The sequence below is a fragment of the Panthera leo genome, chromosome B4 (genome assembly GCF_018350215.1).
Source record: "Panthera leo isolate Ple1 chromosome B4, P.leo_Ple1_pat1.1, whole genome shotgun sequence".
Taxonomy (NCBI): Eukaryota; Metazoa; Chordata; class Mammalia; order Carnivora; family Felidae; genus Panthera; species Panthera leo.
In genome coordinates this window covers 55,790,262-55,806,108 of record NC_056685.1, presented here as the reverse complement: position 1 = coordinate 55,806,108, position 15,847 = coordinate 55,790,262, and the positions used below count along the sequence as shown (strand labels likewise).

Below are 15,847 nucleotides of genomic sequence, written 5' to 3'. Positions count from 1 at the left end.
ATATACCCATCACTGTACTGAGTATAATACAATGTGCTGGGGATATAGCAGTGGATTAGACAAAAATTTCTTTAATCATGGAACTCACATTTTAGTGAGAGGAGGGAATTCATAAAGAAGATCATTAAAGAAAAGATAAACTCTGTTAAATAGTGAGAATATGGAGAAAATAAAGCAAGGATACAAGAGAGGGAGTGCCTCACTTTGTATAAAAATCATATGAATCTGACTCCGTAGAGAGTGAGACAGTTGTGCAGTCTTGACATCTCAGATGGCCTTCATTGCTATCTGATCTTTCAAAGTAGTCAACTCATGGGAAAAAGCAGAATTTTCTCTTAATTTACACGTTGGTTTTATTTCTTGACAATTATGTATATGAAAACTCCATTACAGTACTTTTATCTGTAGAATGAGATGGGTTTTTAATCCTTTGTGACTGTCTGGTAGGACATTTGAAAGTCATGAGACAAGTCTTCATTGTAGGGGACTATTTCTTGCATTGCAGGACACCTACCTTCTCTGGTCCTTCCTCCTAAATATTACTATTGTTCCCCACAAAAACACCCATAGAAATTTCTAAAATTCCCTTAGGAGTTGGTTCTGTCCCTTTTTTTAAACCTCTGAATGAGGGGAGAGAGAAGAATGGATCCTTGAAAAAACTTGATATTAAATGTCTATTAGAGGAGGGGGACCAGGGGAAGAAAACAGAAATTATCAGCCAGTTGGGGGAGAGAAAAATCAGGAAAGTAATGTCTGAAAAGGCAACAGGGGAAGTTTCTGGAAAGAGGAAGCCCTCAACCATTTAAATGGCACTGAGGAGGTCAAGTAAAGGGGACAGAGAAATCACTGTATTGGACAATATGGAGGTTGTTACTGATGCCAACAAGAGGAATGTGAAGGAAGCCCATATTGTAATGAGTTAAAGAGGGTTAACAAGGGGTACAAGGGAGGTGAGGAAGAGGTGTGGCAAGAATGGACAATTATTTAAAGAAATACAGCTGTGAAGAGAGGAGAAATGGTGTGTTATTTGGGGAGTATGTGTCTTTCAGTACTTAAGTTAGAAGATATTAGAACATATTTGTGTGGTAACAGGAAAAATCCAGCAGAAAGGGAAAGATTAATGCAGGAAAAAGGGGATAATGAAGGATTACTGTATAATAAAGGGATAAATTGTGTGATGTAGACTGTAAGTGCTGTATAAGCTCGTAAGAGAGGGAGATAATGGTGCCTGAGCTGGTCATGAGAAGTCTTTGTGCTGGACTTGAAGGATGGTCAAATTTCTATAGGCAGAGAGGAAAAAAGGACATTTTTCAGATGAATAGGATAAACTTGGTAAAAGCAAAAGGAGAGGGATAGAGCATATGTAATTGAAGGGAAGATTCTTGTGGGGAATAAAATTTGCTAGGTAGGGAGATGCAGATTATTGAGTGGTCTGAAAACTATGGGGTGGAAGTTTGTACAGTAGAAGCTCTGTTAACAAATTTGCATTAATTCACTCATCACAGTTCCCAGTGTTCTGCATTCCTTCCATAAGCCTATTCTTTTTTCTTTTTTTATTTTAGGGACGGAGTATGAGCAGGGGAAAGGGGCAGAGGGAGGGAGAGAGAAAGGGAGGGAGAAAATCCTGAGATCCTAAACAGGCTCCATGCTCAGGCTCCTAAACAGGCTCTGCCTGAGGGGGCTCAATCTCAGGACCCTGGGATTATGACCTGAGGCTGAAATCAAGAGTCAGATGCTTAACCAACTGAGCCACCCAGGTGCCCCATCCATAAGCATATTTTTGAATACCCACATTGCTAGGTTATTCTCCAGTGTGCCTGTGTGCGTGCTTCTCCCATCAGTTGGCTAATAATACTTTACCAAAAGGCAGTTTTGTTTTTTTCCCCAAACCTGTTTTATGCCAACTCTATTTGTTATTGTAATGTATTTAAACCTTATGTAAATTGGTGAAATAAGTGTGAAAATGAAGTTGATAATGTTATGTAAAGACATATGGATACAGTCACTAAACATTACTCTTGAATTAGATGAAGAAAAGATTGTAAAAAATCTAGGATTCTGTGTTCATATATTTTTACAAGCAATTTTAAGTTCTACCATCATAAAAAAAACCTAAACTGGAAATCACAGATGGTACATTATGGGTGTGGCTTATGCAAAAAAGATGATGCAGAACTCTTAACAGTGGACCCTTACTCAAATAAGAGGCCTTAGCCTTACATTCAAAGATAGAGGAATGAATATTTATTTGTATGTTTTATCTTAAAATTTTTACAGTTTGTATCATTTTTAATGATTCCTTGATTTAACCATATTATTTGATGAACTGATCAAATACTGGTCTGGATTGCATTGGTTGAGGGAATTTCTACTACATATGATGTGAGAAATTTAGGAAGCCAGTGAAGACCAAGTAGTATCTAAAGATGTTTATTCTTGCAGGAATTTCCAGGATAAATGAGGTAGAAGTTCTGTATAAAAGAAGTATTAATGGAAGTTTATGCTGGTATTAATGTGCATGTTACAAACTGTTCAGCAAGGTATATTGTCATTTTGTGTTTACCCAGGAGCCTGTGAGTGAACAGAGAGAGGAAAAGAAATTAATGTTTAATGACATACCAGACATTTTGCTAGGTCTCTACATGCATTTTTTTCATGTACTACAACAACCCCCCTTTCAGAAGAGGAAACAGCCTTAAATAACAGGTTAAATAACTTTCTCAAGGTAATTTAGCTAATGAGTGGGGAAAGAGAATGCTTTTACTTTACTAGGGAATCTCATTAAAATCCCTGAGGTTCTTTAATAAAGTTGTAAGGCATTCATTTAATTGCTGGGTAATAAAATCTCCTTCAAATTAAATAAGACCAAATGAACTATGATTCTTTAGTAGAAGGGGAATCATCACAATTTGCAAAAATACACACTTTAGCCTTTTCCTTTTTCTAAAATGTTTGTTTAACGCAGTTTGGAGCTATCAGATCTTTACTGTATCTAGAATGGGCAGTTGACCAAAAAAAAAAACAAAGGCACAATATAACAGTACAGTATAGTGGGACAAACCTGAAGGGGGCTCTGAATTCATAACGTAAAGAATGATATGGTAGTTTTGGCAGTTGAATCCAAACCGTTAAGTACATTTGGCTTTCGAAAGGTTTTGAATAGTTTTATGATCCTAACCACATTTTACTTCAAATTAAGCAGTTACTGGGTAATTTAAGCAATAAGTATTTCCTTGATATTTTGAATATTAAAATGTAATGAAATTTGTAACTGAACAGTAATTTCTGTTCTTCTCAGTGTTCCCCATCCCCATTAAGTTTCATTCTTTACTGTTTGTGATTTAAAATAAGTTATTGAAGTAATACATGAATAGCTCCCATTACAAAAGATTGAAATAATTCAGAAGTAAAACTTGAACGCCCCTTCCTTTGTACTTACTATGCTGTACGCTGTACTGTATTTCCTACCATGTCAGTCCTCTCTTCAGAGATGATTGCTGTCAATTCTTTGACATGTGTTTGTTTACTCCCCCTCCTTCCTTTCAAAAAAAAAAGTTTTATCATATTTTAAAAAACGACTGTAATAATGCTTTATATATTTTATAACTTGTTTTTCAGTTATTGTGTCATTGACGTTTCCACATGACAGTGCATAAAATCAATTCCATTCTTTAGTGGGGATACATGTGATTTACTCAATAATTTTCCTATTGAATGACTAGATTTTTTAGTTTTGTTTTTTTTTTTTTTTTTTTTTTTTTTTAAGGAAGGAGACTCATGTGAAAATGTTTCTTTAGGATAAATTCCTGGAAGTGGATCCAGAATTTTATAATTTTAATCAAAATAAATATGATTTGAATATAATATGATTTGAATATATTTGAAAATATAATATGATTTGAATTTTTTATGTTTTTGAATTTTAAAATAATACATTTTACAAATAGGAAGTGTATGTGCATGGTTCAGAATCAGAAGGTACAAAATGAGTCAACCTCTCATACTGTGTTTCTTTTAACCAACCTGTTCTGTTTTTTCTAGGGTCCGTTGTTACCATTTGTTGTACATTCTCAAATAACCTGTGCAGTATGTAGGCATATATTACATGACTTATAACATTTTGGCATTTTTTTCCCCCAAAGAATGCTATACATACTGTTCCATTGAAGAAAGATCTATTTTGGTGATCTATACCAGTGCAGAGAACTGCTTCATTCTTCTAATTAGCATTTGGACTGTGTGTCTTTACCATACTTCATTTAACCAGTTCCAAATTGGTGGATATCTAGGTTATTTCCAGTCTTAGGCTACCATGATGCTGCCTGTATATGTCATTGTGCACTTCTATATAAAGTTAAAGGGTATAGGCATTTAACATTTTGATACATTGTCAAACTACAGTCCTTAGAGATTGTTTTAATTTATATTCCCACCAACAAAGTATTAGAACACTTCATCAACACTGTTTTAATTTATATTCCCACCAACAAAGTATTAGAGCACCTCATCAACACTGTTTTCAAATTTTTTGCCAATGTGGTAAAAATGTTGGTTTAGTTTGCATTTCTTAAAAAAAATTTTTTTAATGTTTTATTTATTTTTAAGACAGAGAGAGACAGAGCATGAGTGGGGATGGGACAGAGAGAGAGGGAGACACAGAATCTGAAGAAGGCTCCAGGCTCTGAGCTGTCAGCACAGAGCCCGATGCGGGGCTCGAACTCATGAACTGTGACGTCATGACCTGAGCCGAAGTCAGACTCTTAACCGATTGAGCCACCTGGGCGCCCCTAGTTTGCATTTCTTATAGTATGAATGTGGTTGATCATCTTTTGATGTATGGTTGACCCTGGAACCGGGTGGGGCCTCTTAGGGGCAGTTGACATCCCTCTCCCAACCCAGCACAGTTGAAAATCCACATGTAACTTTTGACTCCCCCCAAAATGAACTACAAATGGCCTGCTGTTGACTGGAAGGCTTACTGATAACATAAAGTTGGTTCACAGATTTTGTATGTGAAATGTATTATACACAATATTCTTACACTAAGATAAGCTAGAGAAAAGAAAGTGATACTGAGAAAATCATTGGGGCACCTGGATGGATCAGTGGGTTAAGCAGTGGACTTGTGTCGGCTCTTGATTTTGGCTGAAGAAATCTCACAAACCGTGAGACCAAGCCTCACATCAGGTTCCTTGCCGACAGTGTAGAGCCTGCTAGGGGATTCTCTCTCTCCCTCTCTGCCCCTCTCCCATGTGTGTGCTCTCTCTCCCTCTCTTTCTGTCTCTCAGAATAAATAAAATCATAAGGCAGAGAAAATATATTTATAGTACTGTTCTGTGTTATAGATACTGTAAGTTTACACTGTATGATTACAAGGTGAATCATCTATAACTACATCAATATTGTCTTAAATGATACAAAACACAGTAGATGTTCCACATATTACTAACACTAGACATCAAAAATGGAAAGATACTGTGAAAAAGAAATTCTTCATTTAGAAGTATAATGATTTATACATTGGTAACAAAGAAGCAGCAGTATGATTGCTTTATGGTAGCCTAGTGTAATTGATAGGATTGCTTCACAGGAGCCTTGCTTATACATTAACAAATGAATTGTTATAAAAAATTTTTTATTGAAAAATTTTTATGATACACAGTATTGCAGTTTTAGAAATGTAATAATGCTGTATTAGAAACGTAGCTAAAAAAAAAAAAAAACAAAAACCCGTGATGATAGGCTGATACACAGTTTTTCCAATAATGGAGAGGCACAGTGTGGTATATAATTCTTTGAAAGCAAAGTTATAAAACAGAAAAATAATGTGATTAATTTTGTATTAACTATTGCTCACCTGTATCTATATAAGTATAGGCTAACCGCTTCTATACAAGTCTAGTACACAATGACTACTTAGGCATCTGATGATGGCACAGAAATGCCTTATACGGTTCTTACTGTACAGTTATTAGATTTTCACATGAAGACACTCACACAACAGATACGCTTATTAATTGTACAGCATGATTTATTAAGTGGAAGTGGATTGTCAGGTCTTCATCCTCATTGCTTTCATGTTGAATATGTAGAGGTAGAGGAAGAGGAGGGGATGGTCTTGCTCTCAGGTGGCAGAAATGGAACAGGTGGAAGAGCTGGAAGGGGAGACAGGAAAGGGAGGCACATGGTAATTTGCAGTTTCTAACATTTTTGCTTTTTCATTTTTCGAAAAGTATTTCCGTACAGTACCACTGTTTGTGTTAGTTTCGGTGCTAGTATCCTAGAAAGGTCTATGTTGTAAGAGAAGTCAATAGCAGTCTTGAATACTCAGATCCCTTCTGTCAGGTTGTTTAATATCAATTTATTTTCTGGCACTGCTTCTTTTACATCTTTTTTCTCATTATCTGGCACTGGTTTGGAAGCCCTCATCTCCATCAAGTTGTCTTCTGTTAATTCTTCTGGTGTGGTGTTCATTAGCTTTTAAATTTCTCTAAGATCCATACCTTGAAACTCTTCACCCTTCACCGTTTTTGCTATATCCACAATCTTTTTATTATTACTTTAAAAAATTTTTAATGTTTATTTATTTTTGACAGAGCACGCGTGTGCTAGAGCATGAGTGGGGGAGGAGCAGAGAGAGAGGGAGACACAGAATCTGAAGCAGGCTCCAGGCTCTGAGCTGTCAGCACAGAGCCTGACACTGGGCTCGAACTCACGGACTGCGTGATCATGACCTGAGCCGAACCGAACACTGAACTGACTGAGCCACCCAGGCGCCCCGCTATATCCACTGTCTTTTCCATGATTCCCCCCTTTTAAAAAAAGTCTTTTTTTTCAAGTAGTCTCCATGCCCATTGTGGGGCTTGAACTCAAAACCTTAAGATCAAGAGTCACATGTTCTACCAACTAAGCTAGCCAGGCTCCCCTCCATGATTCCCTTGATTGGCTCTGTTGTAAGTCCTGTGAAGTCATGTACAACATCTGGACACATTTTTTTACAGCAGGAGTTTATTGTTTCAGGCTTGATGGCTTTCATGGCTCTTTCTATAATAATGATGGCATTTCAGTGGTATAATCCTTCCGGACTTTTCATGATGTTCTCGTGGAATTCTCTTCCATAGTGTTGACAATCCTTTCCAAAAAACACCATGTGTAATGAGCTTTAAAGGTCCTTATGACCCCCCTGATCTAGAGGCTGATTATAGAAATGTTGTATTTGGGGGCAAGTAAATCACTTTGATGCCCTTGGTGTTGAACTAATGGGGTTCTGGGTGACCAGAGACATTGTCCAATGTCAAAAGAACTTTAAAAGACAGTCCCTTAGAAGCAAGGTATTTCCTGACTTCAGGCATCAATGGAATCAATCCAGAAAAAGGATTCTTGTTGTCCAGACCTTGTTGTATAACCAAAAGACTGGCAGCTGGTGTCTGTCTTTTCCTTTCAAGGCTTAGGGATTAGCAGCTTTATAGATAAGGGCAGTCCTGATCATAAACTTGACTGCATTTGCACAAAAGAGTAGAGTTAGCCTATCCCTTCCTGCCTCAAACCCCAGAGCTTGCTTCTCTTCCTTACTAATAAATACCCTTTTTGGGATTTTTTTCCCCCCACCAGAATAAGGCACTTGTGTCTGCATCAAAAACCTGTTCAGGCAGGTTTCTTTTCAGTGATTTTTTCAGTGGCATCTGGGAACTTGTCTGCTGTGTTTTGGTCGGTGGCAGCTATTTCTCCTGTTATCTTGACATGTTGTAAGCCAGTCCTCTTTCTAAAATCAAGATACTATCCTTTGCTGGCATTAAATTATCCTGCTTTAGATCTTTCATCTTCCTTTTGCTTTAGGTTGTCATATAATGACTTCACTTTTTTCTTGAATCATATTAGAGTGTAGTGTATCCTGCACCCATGTAAAAGCTGCATTTTCAATATGAAGTAAAAAGGTATTTTTCAAAAACTGCAAGGTTTTTGCACCTGTTGGCATAGCTGCAGCGGTGTCTTCACGAATTTTCTCTATTTACAGTGGTCCTTATGCTGGATTCGTTTATCTTGAAGCAGCAGGCAACTGTAGCTGTAAAACTCGATCTGTAGTACATATCAAGCAATTCAGCTTTTTCTTGTTAATGTCATGACTTTTCTTTGATTCTTGGAAGCACTTCAAGCAACCCTAGTGGCACTTTGTATGGGTCCCATGATGTTATTCAAGGATTACAGTATTACACTAAACACAATGAAAAATACTCAAGAACTGCAAGAGGTTACTTTGTGCTGCAGTATGCAATTTACTGGAGAGACGAACTGCTCACATGGAGATAGGTAGCATGGTACAGTGTTTTAAGTGGATACTCAAAACACTTGGGCTCATGGCAGTGGCAATAGGAAGTGGTATGAAATTATTCTAATACTACAGTGTGTGCTACAATTCATTTTATGCAGTTATGATTTAACACTGCATCTTTACATTTCTCTCAACTGCAAATGGCATTGTGTATGCTCTTATGTCTTTTTTTTTTTTTTTTTGCATGTTTTGATCAGTTTTAACTTTTTATAGTTAGTGTGTATTTTATGGTAGTAAGTGATAAAATAGACTGGTATTTACATATATCTTATGCATTCCTGACATAACTGTTTCTTAGTTTATTTGCTATTTCTAGGGGGTTTTTTGCTATTCATTTTGTTTATGAGTTTTTTCAATTTGTCACAAATCTCCAAAAAGTTCTCAAGTATATTTACTGAAAAAATCTGCCTATAAAGTGGATGCGTGCTGTTCAAACCCATGTTGTTCAAGGGTTAACTGTACTTTAAAAACATATATATTAAATAGATAAATAAAAACCATCTGTATTTCTGTTTCTTTGAATTGTCTGTTCATGTCCTTTGCCCATTTTTTTGTTGGGTTGTTGATCTTTTTCATATTGCTTTATAAGAGCTCATTAAAAATTGAGGAAAGTAGCTGTTTGGTACATATTTAGCAAATACTTTGTCTCAGTGTTTTGTTTATCTTTGACTTCCTTTATGTAAAAAAGATTTTGTTTTTAAGTAATCTCTACACCCAACGAGGGGTTGAACTCACAGCCCTGCGATCAAGAGTTGCTCGCGCCCCATTGCTTCTCGTCCTTTTGGTTAAGATCAAAAGTATGGTAAGAGTCACATGCTCCACTGACTGACCCAGCCAGGCACCCCTATTTTTGACTTTCTTATATTTTTTTAAAAAATTTTTTCTAATGTTTATTTTAGAGAGAGAGACACACACACAGAGTGCAAGCAGGGGAGGGGCAGAGAGAGAGAGGGAGACACAGAAACTGAAGCAGGCTCCACGCTCTGAGCTGTCAGCACAGAGCCCAACGCGGGTCTTGAACTCAGGAGCCTTGAGGTCATGACGAAAGCTGAAGTTGGATGCTTAACTGACTGAGCTACCCAGGTGCCCCTTTTATATACTTTGCCATGCAAAAAGTTCTTATTTTTACTGAATTTCTTAAACCTTTTCTACCCTCTAACTATGCTGCCTAAGTACATATTTAGTACTTGGTATTGTGCCTAATAATTCAAATTAAATGATAAAACACCTAGAAAAATATACAGAAGATAAATTTTTTTTTTTTTTTTTGCTTTTAGAAAATTTCCTGAACTGATAGAACAACAAAAGCAAATATTATAAAACCAATGGAGATTTCTTGCAAAAAGGAAAGGAGGTTTCGTAGATTATTTGCTTGAACTAGCATTTACTAAGAATCTACAGTATGCAAAACTATGTCCTGGGTATTGTCTTAAAGGGGATAAGCTTTAGTGAACTTAGAGGTTAGGAAAGATAATGGTAAAAACTAATAGAATTAGGGCAGAGATCAAATTTAGGAAAGGCAAGACCATCTAGGAAATAGTTCCCTAGCTGTTTTGCTTTTAAGCTTCTGGACGACTTCTCGGGTTCAGTCAGATTTTATAATCTCCATTCTTTGTCTGAAGAAAGCCCCAGGGATTTAGTTTGCTTTTTGCATTCTTCATTCCTTTCTTATTTTGGATCTTTGTGATTTAAAGTTTATTTATTTTGAGAGAGAGAGGGAGAGCATGCTCGAGTGTGGGAAGGACAGATAGAGAAGGGGAGAGAGAATCCCAAGTGGGCTTTATGATGCAGGGCTCAATCTCATCATGAACTGTGAGATCATGACCTGAGCTGAAATCGAGTCAGACGTTTAACTGACTGAGCCACCAAGGTGCCCCTTGGATCTTTGTGATGTAGTGTATGCCAAGACTGGCTATGAAATAAGATAGTCTCCCCATACAATCCCTTACATTGTTCCTGAAGATAAAACCCTTAATGATAATGGTTTGCTGTTGATCATTATGTGTGCACACAAATAAGGGCTTAAAAAAATAACAAAACGGGGAAGTGGAAAATACAAGGCATATACATATATATGTTCTAAGTTTGTTTATTTTGAGAGAGGGTGTGTGCGAGTGAGCAGGGAGGAGCAGAGAGAGGAGAAAGAGAATCCCAACCAGGCTCTGCACTTTAAACATGGAGGCTGATGCAGGGCTCGAACCCACAAATTGTGAAATCATGAGCTGAGCTGAAATCAAGAGTTGGACGCTCAACTGACTGAGCCACCCAGACCCTCACAAGGCTATTTCTAAGTTCTCACAATAATGTGCTATAGTTCTGGATTCTCATGCTGAGATGGTGAGAGGATGGTCAGCTGGCTTTTTTACCTTCTGATTTTATTCTTGCTGGTCCTCTGCCATTAAGACTCCTCTTTTGTCTGAACTTTTATTCCTGAAGGCTATATTGACTCCTTCTTTCATATTGACAAAATAGTCTGGTTTTAATTTCTGTGTAGAGCTAGTCGAAGAGTGAGTAATTTCTTATTTCAGGTATAGCCTATGAACTTACTGGACCCATCTGTGCTTTCTTCTCTTTTATTTCAGGGGATAGTTGCCTTTTTTCCTCCTTCATGGTTCATCCCCCTCCCCTCCCCCCCCCCCCCCCATTGCTTGCCTGATGTTAAAATTTACTTTTATTCACATTTTTTGATATTTATATTTGATCATTTATTTGTTTTTAGGTAAAATTTGGTAATACCACCTTTAAAACAGATGTGTATCTCAAGTCCCTCAACCCTCAGTGGAACTCAGAATGGTTTAAATTTGAGGTAAGTTTTAATTATTTTATTATTTTTTTTTAAGTTTATTTATTTTGAGAGAGAGTGCACTTATGTGTGTGCGGAGAAGTGGCAGAGATGGGGAAGGAGAAAGAGAATCCCAAGTGGGCTTTGCTGACAGTGCAGAGCCCAATGTGGGGCTTGATTCCACTAACTGGGAAATTGTGACCTGATCTGAAATAGAGTCTGACGCTTAACTGACTGAAGCTCCTTGAGGTAAGTTTTTAAATGTCAGCATTTTTGAGTATATTTTTTTGGAGGTGAGAGGTGACCCTTTTCCCTTAGGAATGTAGGAGTACTTTTTATTTCAGGTATAGTAGTTTTCCTACACCATAAAATTTTTTTTTTTTTTTGCTAAGACTATTGCGTTTTTAAAAAATAATGTTAAGAAAATATAGTGTATGAATATAAAAACATTTAAAAAATAGAATCCCTCAGAAGTATTATATTATCGTTACTGTAATTCTAACAGTTACAAAAATCACTTAAGAACAGTATACAGATTAAATTTTTTAAAAGTTGTAATAAAAAGTATATATAAAAAATGTTGCCATTTTAACCATTATTAAGTATCATTTAATAGCATTAATTACCTTCACAGTGTTGTCTAAACATCACTATTATAAAACTTTTCATCACTCCAAACAGAAATTACTCATTCAGGGGCACCTGGGTGGCTCAGTCAGTTAAGCACCTGACTTGGCCTTAGGTCATGATCTCACGGATTGGCTCTGTGCTGACAGCTCAGAGCCTGGAGCCAGCTTCCGATTCTGTGTCTCCCTCTCTCTCTGTTCCTCCCTGGCTCATCTGTCTCTCTCTGTCTCAAAAATAAATAACGTTAAAAATTAAAAAAAAAAAATTCATTCAGCAATAACCCCCATTCCCTCTTCTCCTAGACTCTGATAACATCTAACCTACTTTCTGTCTCTTCGAATTTGCCTATATTAGATATAAGTGGAATCATACAATATTTGTCTGTGTCTGGCTTTCACTTAGCATAATGTTTTCAAGGCCTATCCATGTTGTGTCATGTATTAGAATTTCTTTATGTTTTATGGCTGAATAATATTCCTCTGTGCATGTGTATGTCACTGTTTATCCATTTATCTGTTGATGGATACTCAGATTGTTTTCATTTTTTGGCTACTGTGGATAATACTGCAATAAACATTAGTGTACAAGTGTCTGTTTGAGTCCCTGTTTTCAGTTCTTCTGGTTATATGCCCAGAAGTGGAATTGCTGGGTCATATGATAAATTATATATTTAGCTTTTTGAGGAATTGCCAGACTTTTCCCTAGTGGCTGCACCATTTTACATTCCCAACAGCATGAATGAGAGTTCCAGGTTTTCCACAACTTTGTCAAGCTTTGTTATTTTTTTTTTAAATTTAAAAGACCAACTATTTATTTATTTATTTATTTAAATGTTTATGTATTTTGAAAGAGAGAAAGAGAGAGAGTGAATATGAGCAGGAGAAGGGCAGAGAGAGAGGGAGAGAGAGAATCCCAAGCAGGTTCTGTGCTGTTAGAACAGAGCTTGATGCAGGCTCAATCCCGTGAATTGTGAGATCATGACCTGGGCTGAAATTAAGAATTGGATACTTAATTGACTTAAAAGGTGCCCCTGTTTTTTTCTGTTATTATTTTTTTCTTAACATTTATTTATTTTTGAGAGACACAGATAGAGCACAAGTCGGGGAAGGGCAGCGAGAGGGACACATAGAATCCGAAGCAGGCTCCAGGCTCTGAGCTGTCAGCACAGAGCCTGCAGGGCTCGAACTCACAAACTGTGAGATCATGACCTGAGCCGGAGTCGGAGGCTTAACTGACTGAGCCACCCAGGCGCCCCCCCGCCCTTTTTTTTTAATCATAGCCATCCTAGTAGGTGTGAAGTGACATTTGCAGTGTAATTTTCATATCCATTTTCCTCATGAATGAGGTGACATGATTTCTTAGGATTAAGGACCATTTGAGTTTCTTGAACTTGGAACTACCACCTCATGTTTTAACTCCCCAGAGAAGATATTTAGAGATGACATTAAGGAGGTAGACTTCACAGGACTTGGTGACTAGCTTAATATGAAAAATGTAGATGTGATGTTGTAGGTCATTGGTTTTGACTTGCATTTTGAAATGACTAGTAATGGTGAGTCTCTCTTCATGTGTTTCACAGTGTGTCTTCTCTGGAAAACTGTTCAAGTTCCTTGCTCAACTAAAAATTTGTGGGGGGGGGGTGCCTGAGTGGCTCAGTTGGCTAAAGCATCCAACTTTGGCTCAGGTCATGATCTTCCCGTTCATGAATTTGAGCCCCGTAATGGGCTCTGTGCTGACAGCTCAGGTCCTGGAGCCTGCTTCAGATTCTGAGTCTCCCTCTCTCTCTGCCCCTGCCCTATTTACACTCTCTCTCAAAAATAAATAAATATTAAAAAAATTTTTAAGCCCCCCGATGCGAGGCTTGAACTCACGAACTGTGAGATCATGACTTGAACAAAAGTTGGATGCTTTAACCCACTGGGCCACGAAGGTGCCCTACTCCTTTACTCATTTTTAAGTTGGATGGTTTATTTTTTTGTCGTTAACTTGTGAAAGTTCTTTTTATTTTTATTTTTTTAATTAAAGAAAAAATTTTTTTTAATGTTTATTTCTGAGACAGAGAGAGACGGAGCTTGAGTGGGGGAGGGGTAGAGATGAAAGGGAGACACAGAATCTGAAGCAGGCTCAAGGCTGTGAGCTATCAGGACAGAGCGCAACGCGGGGCTTGAACCCACAAACTGTGAGATCATGACCTGAGCTGAAGTTGGTCGCTCAACCAACTGAGCCACCCAGGTGCCCCGTAAAAGTTTTTTATATTCTGAATATTAAACTCTTATCAGATCTATGATTTGCAATTATTTTCCTGCATTCAGTAGGTTGTCTTTTCATTTTTCTTGGTAGTTTCCTTTGATGCATAAATGTTTTTAATTTTGCAGTACAATTTATCTTTTTCTTTTGTTGCTCACACTTTCGGTCTCAAATCAGAGTCTGTTGCCAAATTTGGGGTTATGAAGATTCACTACCAAGTGTTTTCCTAAGATTTTATTATTTTATCTATTATAATAATCTGTTATTATTTATCTGTTTTATCTGTTATTTTATCTGTTATTTTTTTATCTGTTATCTGTTATTTTATCTGTTAGGTCATTGATTCATTTGGAGTTAAATTTTGTAATACTGTGAAGTGAGAGTTCAACTTCATTCTTTTGCATGTGGAAATCTAGTTGTTTCAGTACCATTTGTTGAAGAGACTGTTCTTTTCCCATAGAATGGTTTTGGTACCTTTGTCAAAAGTCAGTTGGACACAGGTATATGAGTTAATTTCTGGACTCTCAATTCTGTTCCATTGTTTTATATATCCTTGTGCTATTACCATACTTTTATGATTACTGTATCTTTGTAGTGAATTTTCAAATCAGAACGTGTGAATCCAACCTTGTTCTTTTGTACTGATTTTTTTGTCATGGAGCATTTTGATTCCCTTTCTGTTTTCTTTCATATATGTACGTATATACATGTACATGTATATATACATATACATACACATATACATATACATATATATACACATTTTTTCCCCTTGCTGTTTTAAAATTGACATTATGTATTTTGAAAATGCATCAGTTTGCACATGCATAAAATCTTTTTTGTCATTTTAAACTAAGTATTAAGGTAAAAATGTGGAATATAAGAATCAGAGAAAGTAGACAAACTTGATTACATGATTTCAGATGGAATTAGAATAACAGTGTTTTTCATCATCCTAGCAAAACATTCAAATGCTCATATAGCTTCATTTTGATGGCTTTTTCTTTTTTCCTTTCTTCCATAACCTTAGAAATGGTTAAAAAAAAATAGTCTTGTTGGGGCACCTGGGTTCCTCAGGTTGTTGAACATCCAACTCTTGACTTTGGCTCAGGTCATGATTTTGTGGTTTGTGGGATCAGGCCCCGTGTGGGGCTCAGTGCTGATGATGTGAAGTCTTCTTGGGATTCTCTTTCTCCCTCTCTTTCTGCCCCTTTTTTGTTTGTGTGCTCACTCTTTCTCTTTCTCTCAAAAATAAATAAACTTAAAAAAAATATTTTTGGTGAGTTACATTTTTTATTGGAATGGTAGGAAGAGGTGGGCATTTTGTATTAGTAAATTTCATGATATGGGGCATAAGAATATTTCATTTTATTGATGATGCAGTACTAGTAATTTTTAAAGCTGCAAAATACTCAAGTAGCTGAGATAACTTTGGAAAATAATACATTTGTATTTTTATGAAATAAGGGATTTTTATAATATTAATGAGATTTAGTAACTGAAGTTACTAGCCATTTCCCTTAAAATTTACCAAGTTTACTATTTTGGCTAGTACTTCTAGTAATAGTGTATATTGTGTGAAAAATGTTCCTTCATAAAATTTTTTTTTAAGTTTGTTTACTTCTGGGAGAGAGAGAGAGAGCAGGGGAGGGGCAGAGAGAGAGGGAGAGAGAGATTCCCAAGCAGGCTCTGCACTCTCAGCACGGAGCCTGACGTGGGGCTCGAAATCACAAACTGCAAGATCATGACCTGAGTTGAAACCAAGAGTCGGACGTTTAACCCACTAAGCCACCCAGGTGCCCCGAAAATGTCCTTTTTAAAAAATGTTTATTGTGTGTGTGAGAGAGACAGAGAGAGCTAGC

The 15,847-nt window shown here is 36.9% G+C and overlaps 1 protein-coding gene across 9 annotated transcripts in view; it reads left to right on the top strand.

The window, feature by feature from the left end:
- Window positions 1-15,847, top strand: part of C2CD5 (C2 calcium dependent domain containing 5) — a 100,284-nt gene that overhangs the window by 3,884 nt on the left and 80,553 nt on the right. For 7 of the 9 annotated variants that reach the window (XM_042946042.1, XM_042946039.1, XM_042946035.1 and 4 more), the window contains exon 3: window positions 11,049-11,135. In XM_042946042.1, coding sequence (XP_042801976.1) covers window positions 11,049-11,135 — 87 coding nt within the window. Of the gene's footprint in view, window positions 1-2,318; window positions 2,726-11,048; window positions 11,136-14,320; window positions 14,486-15,847 lie in introns of those variants that run through there. The other 2 variants (XM_042946040.1, XM_042946041.1) reach the window with 2 other exon arrangements.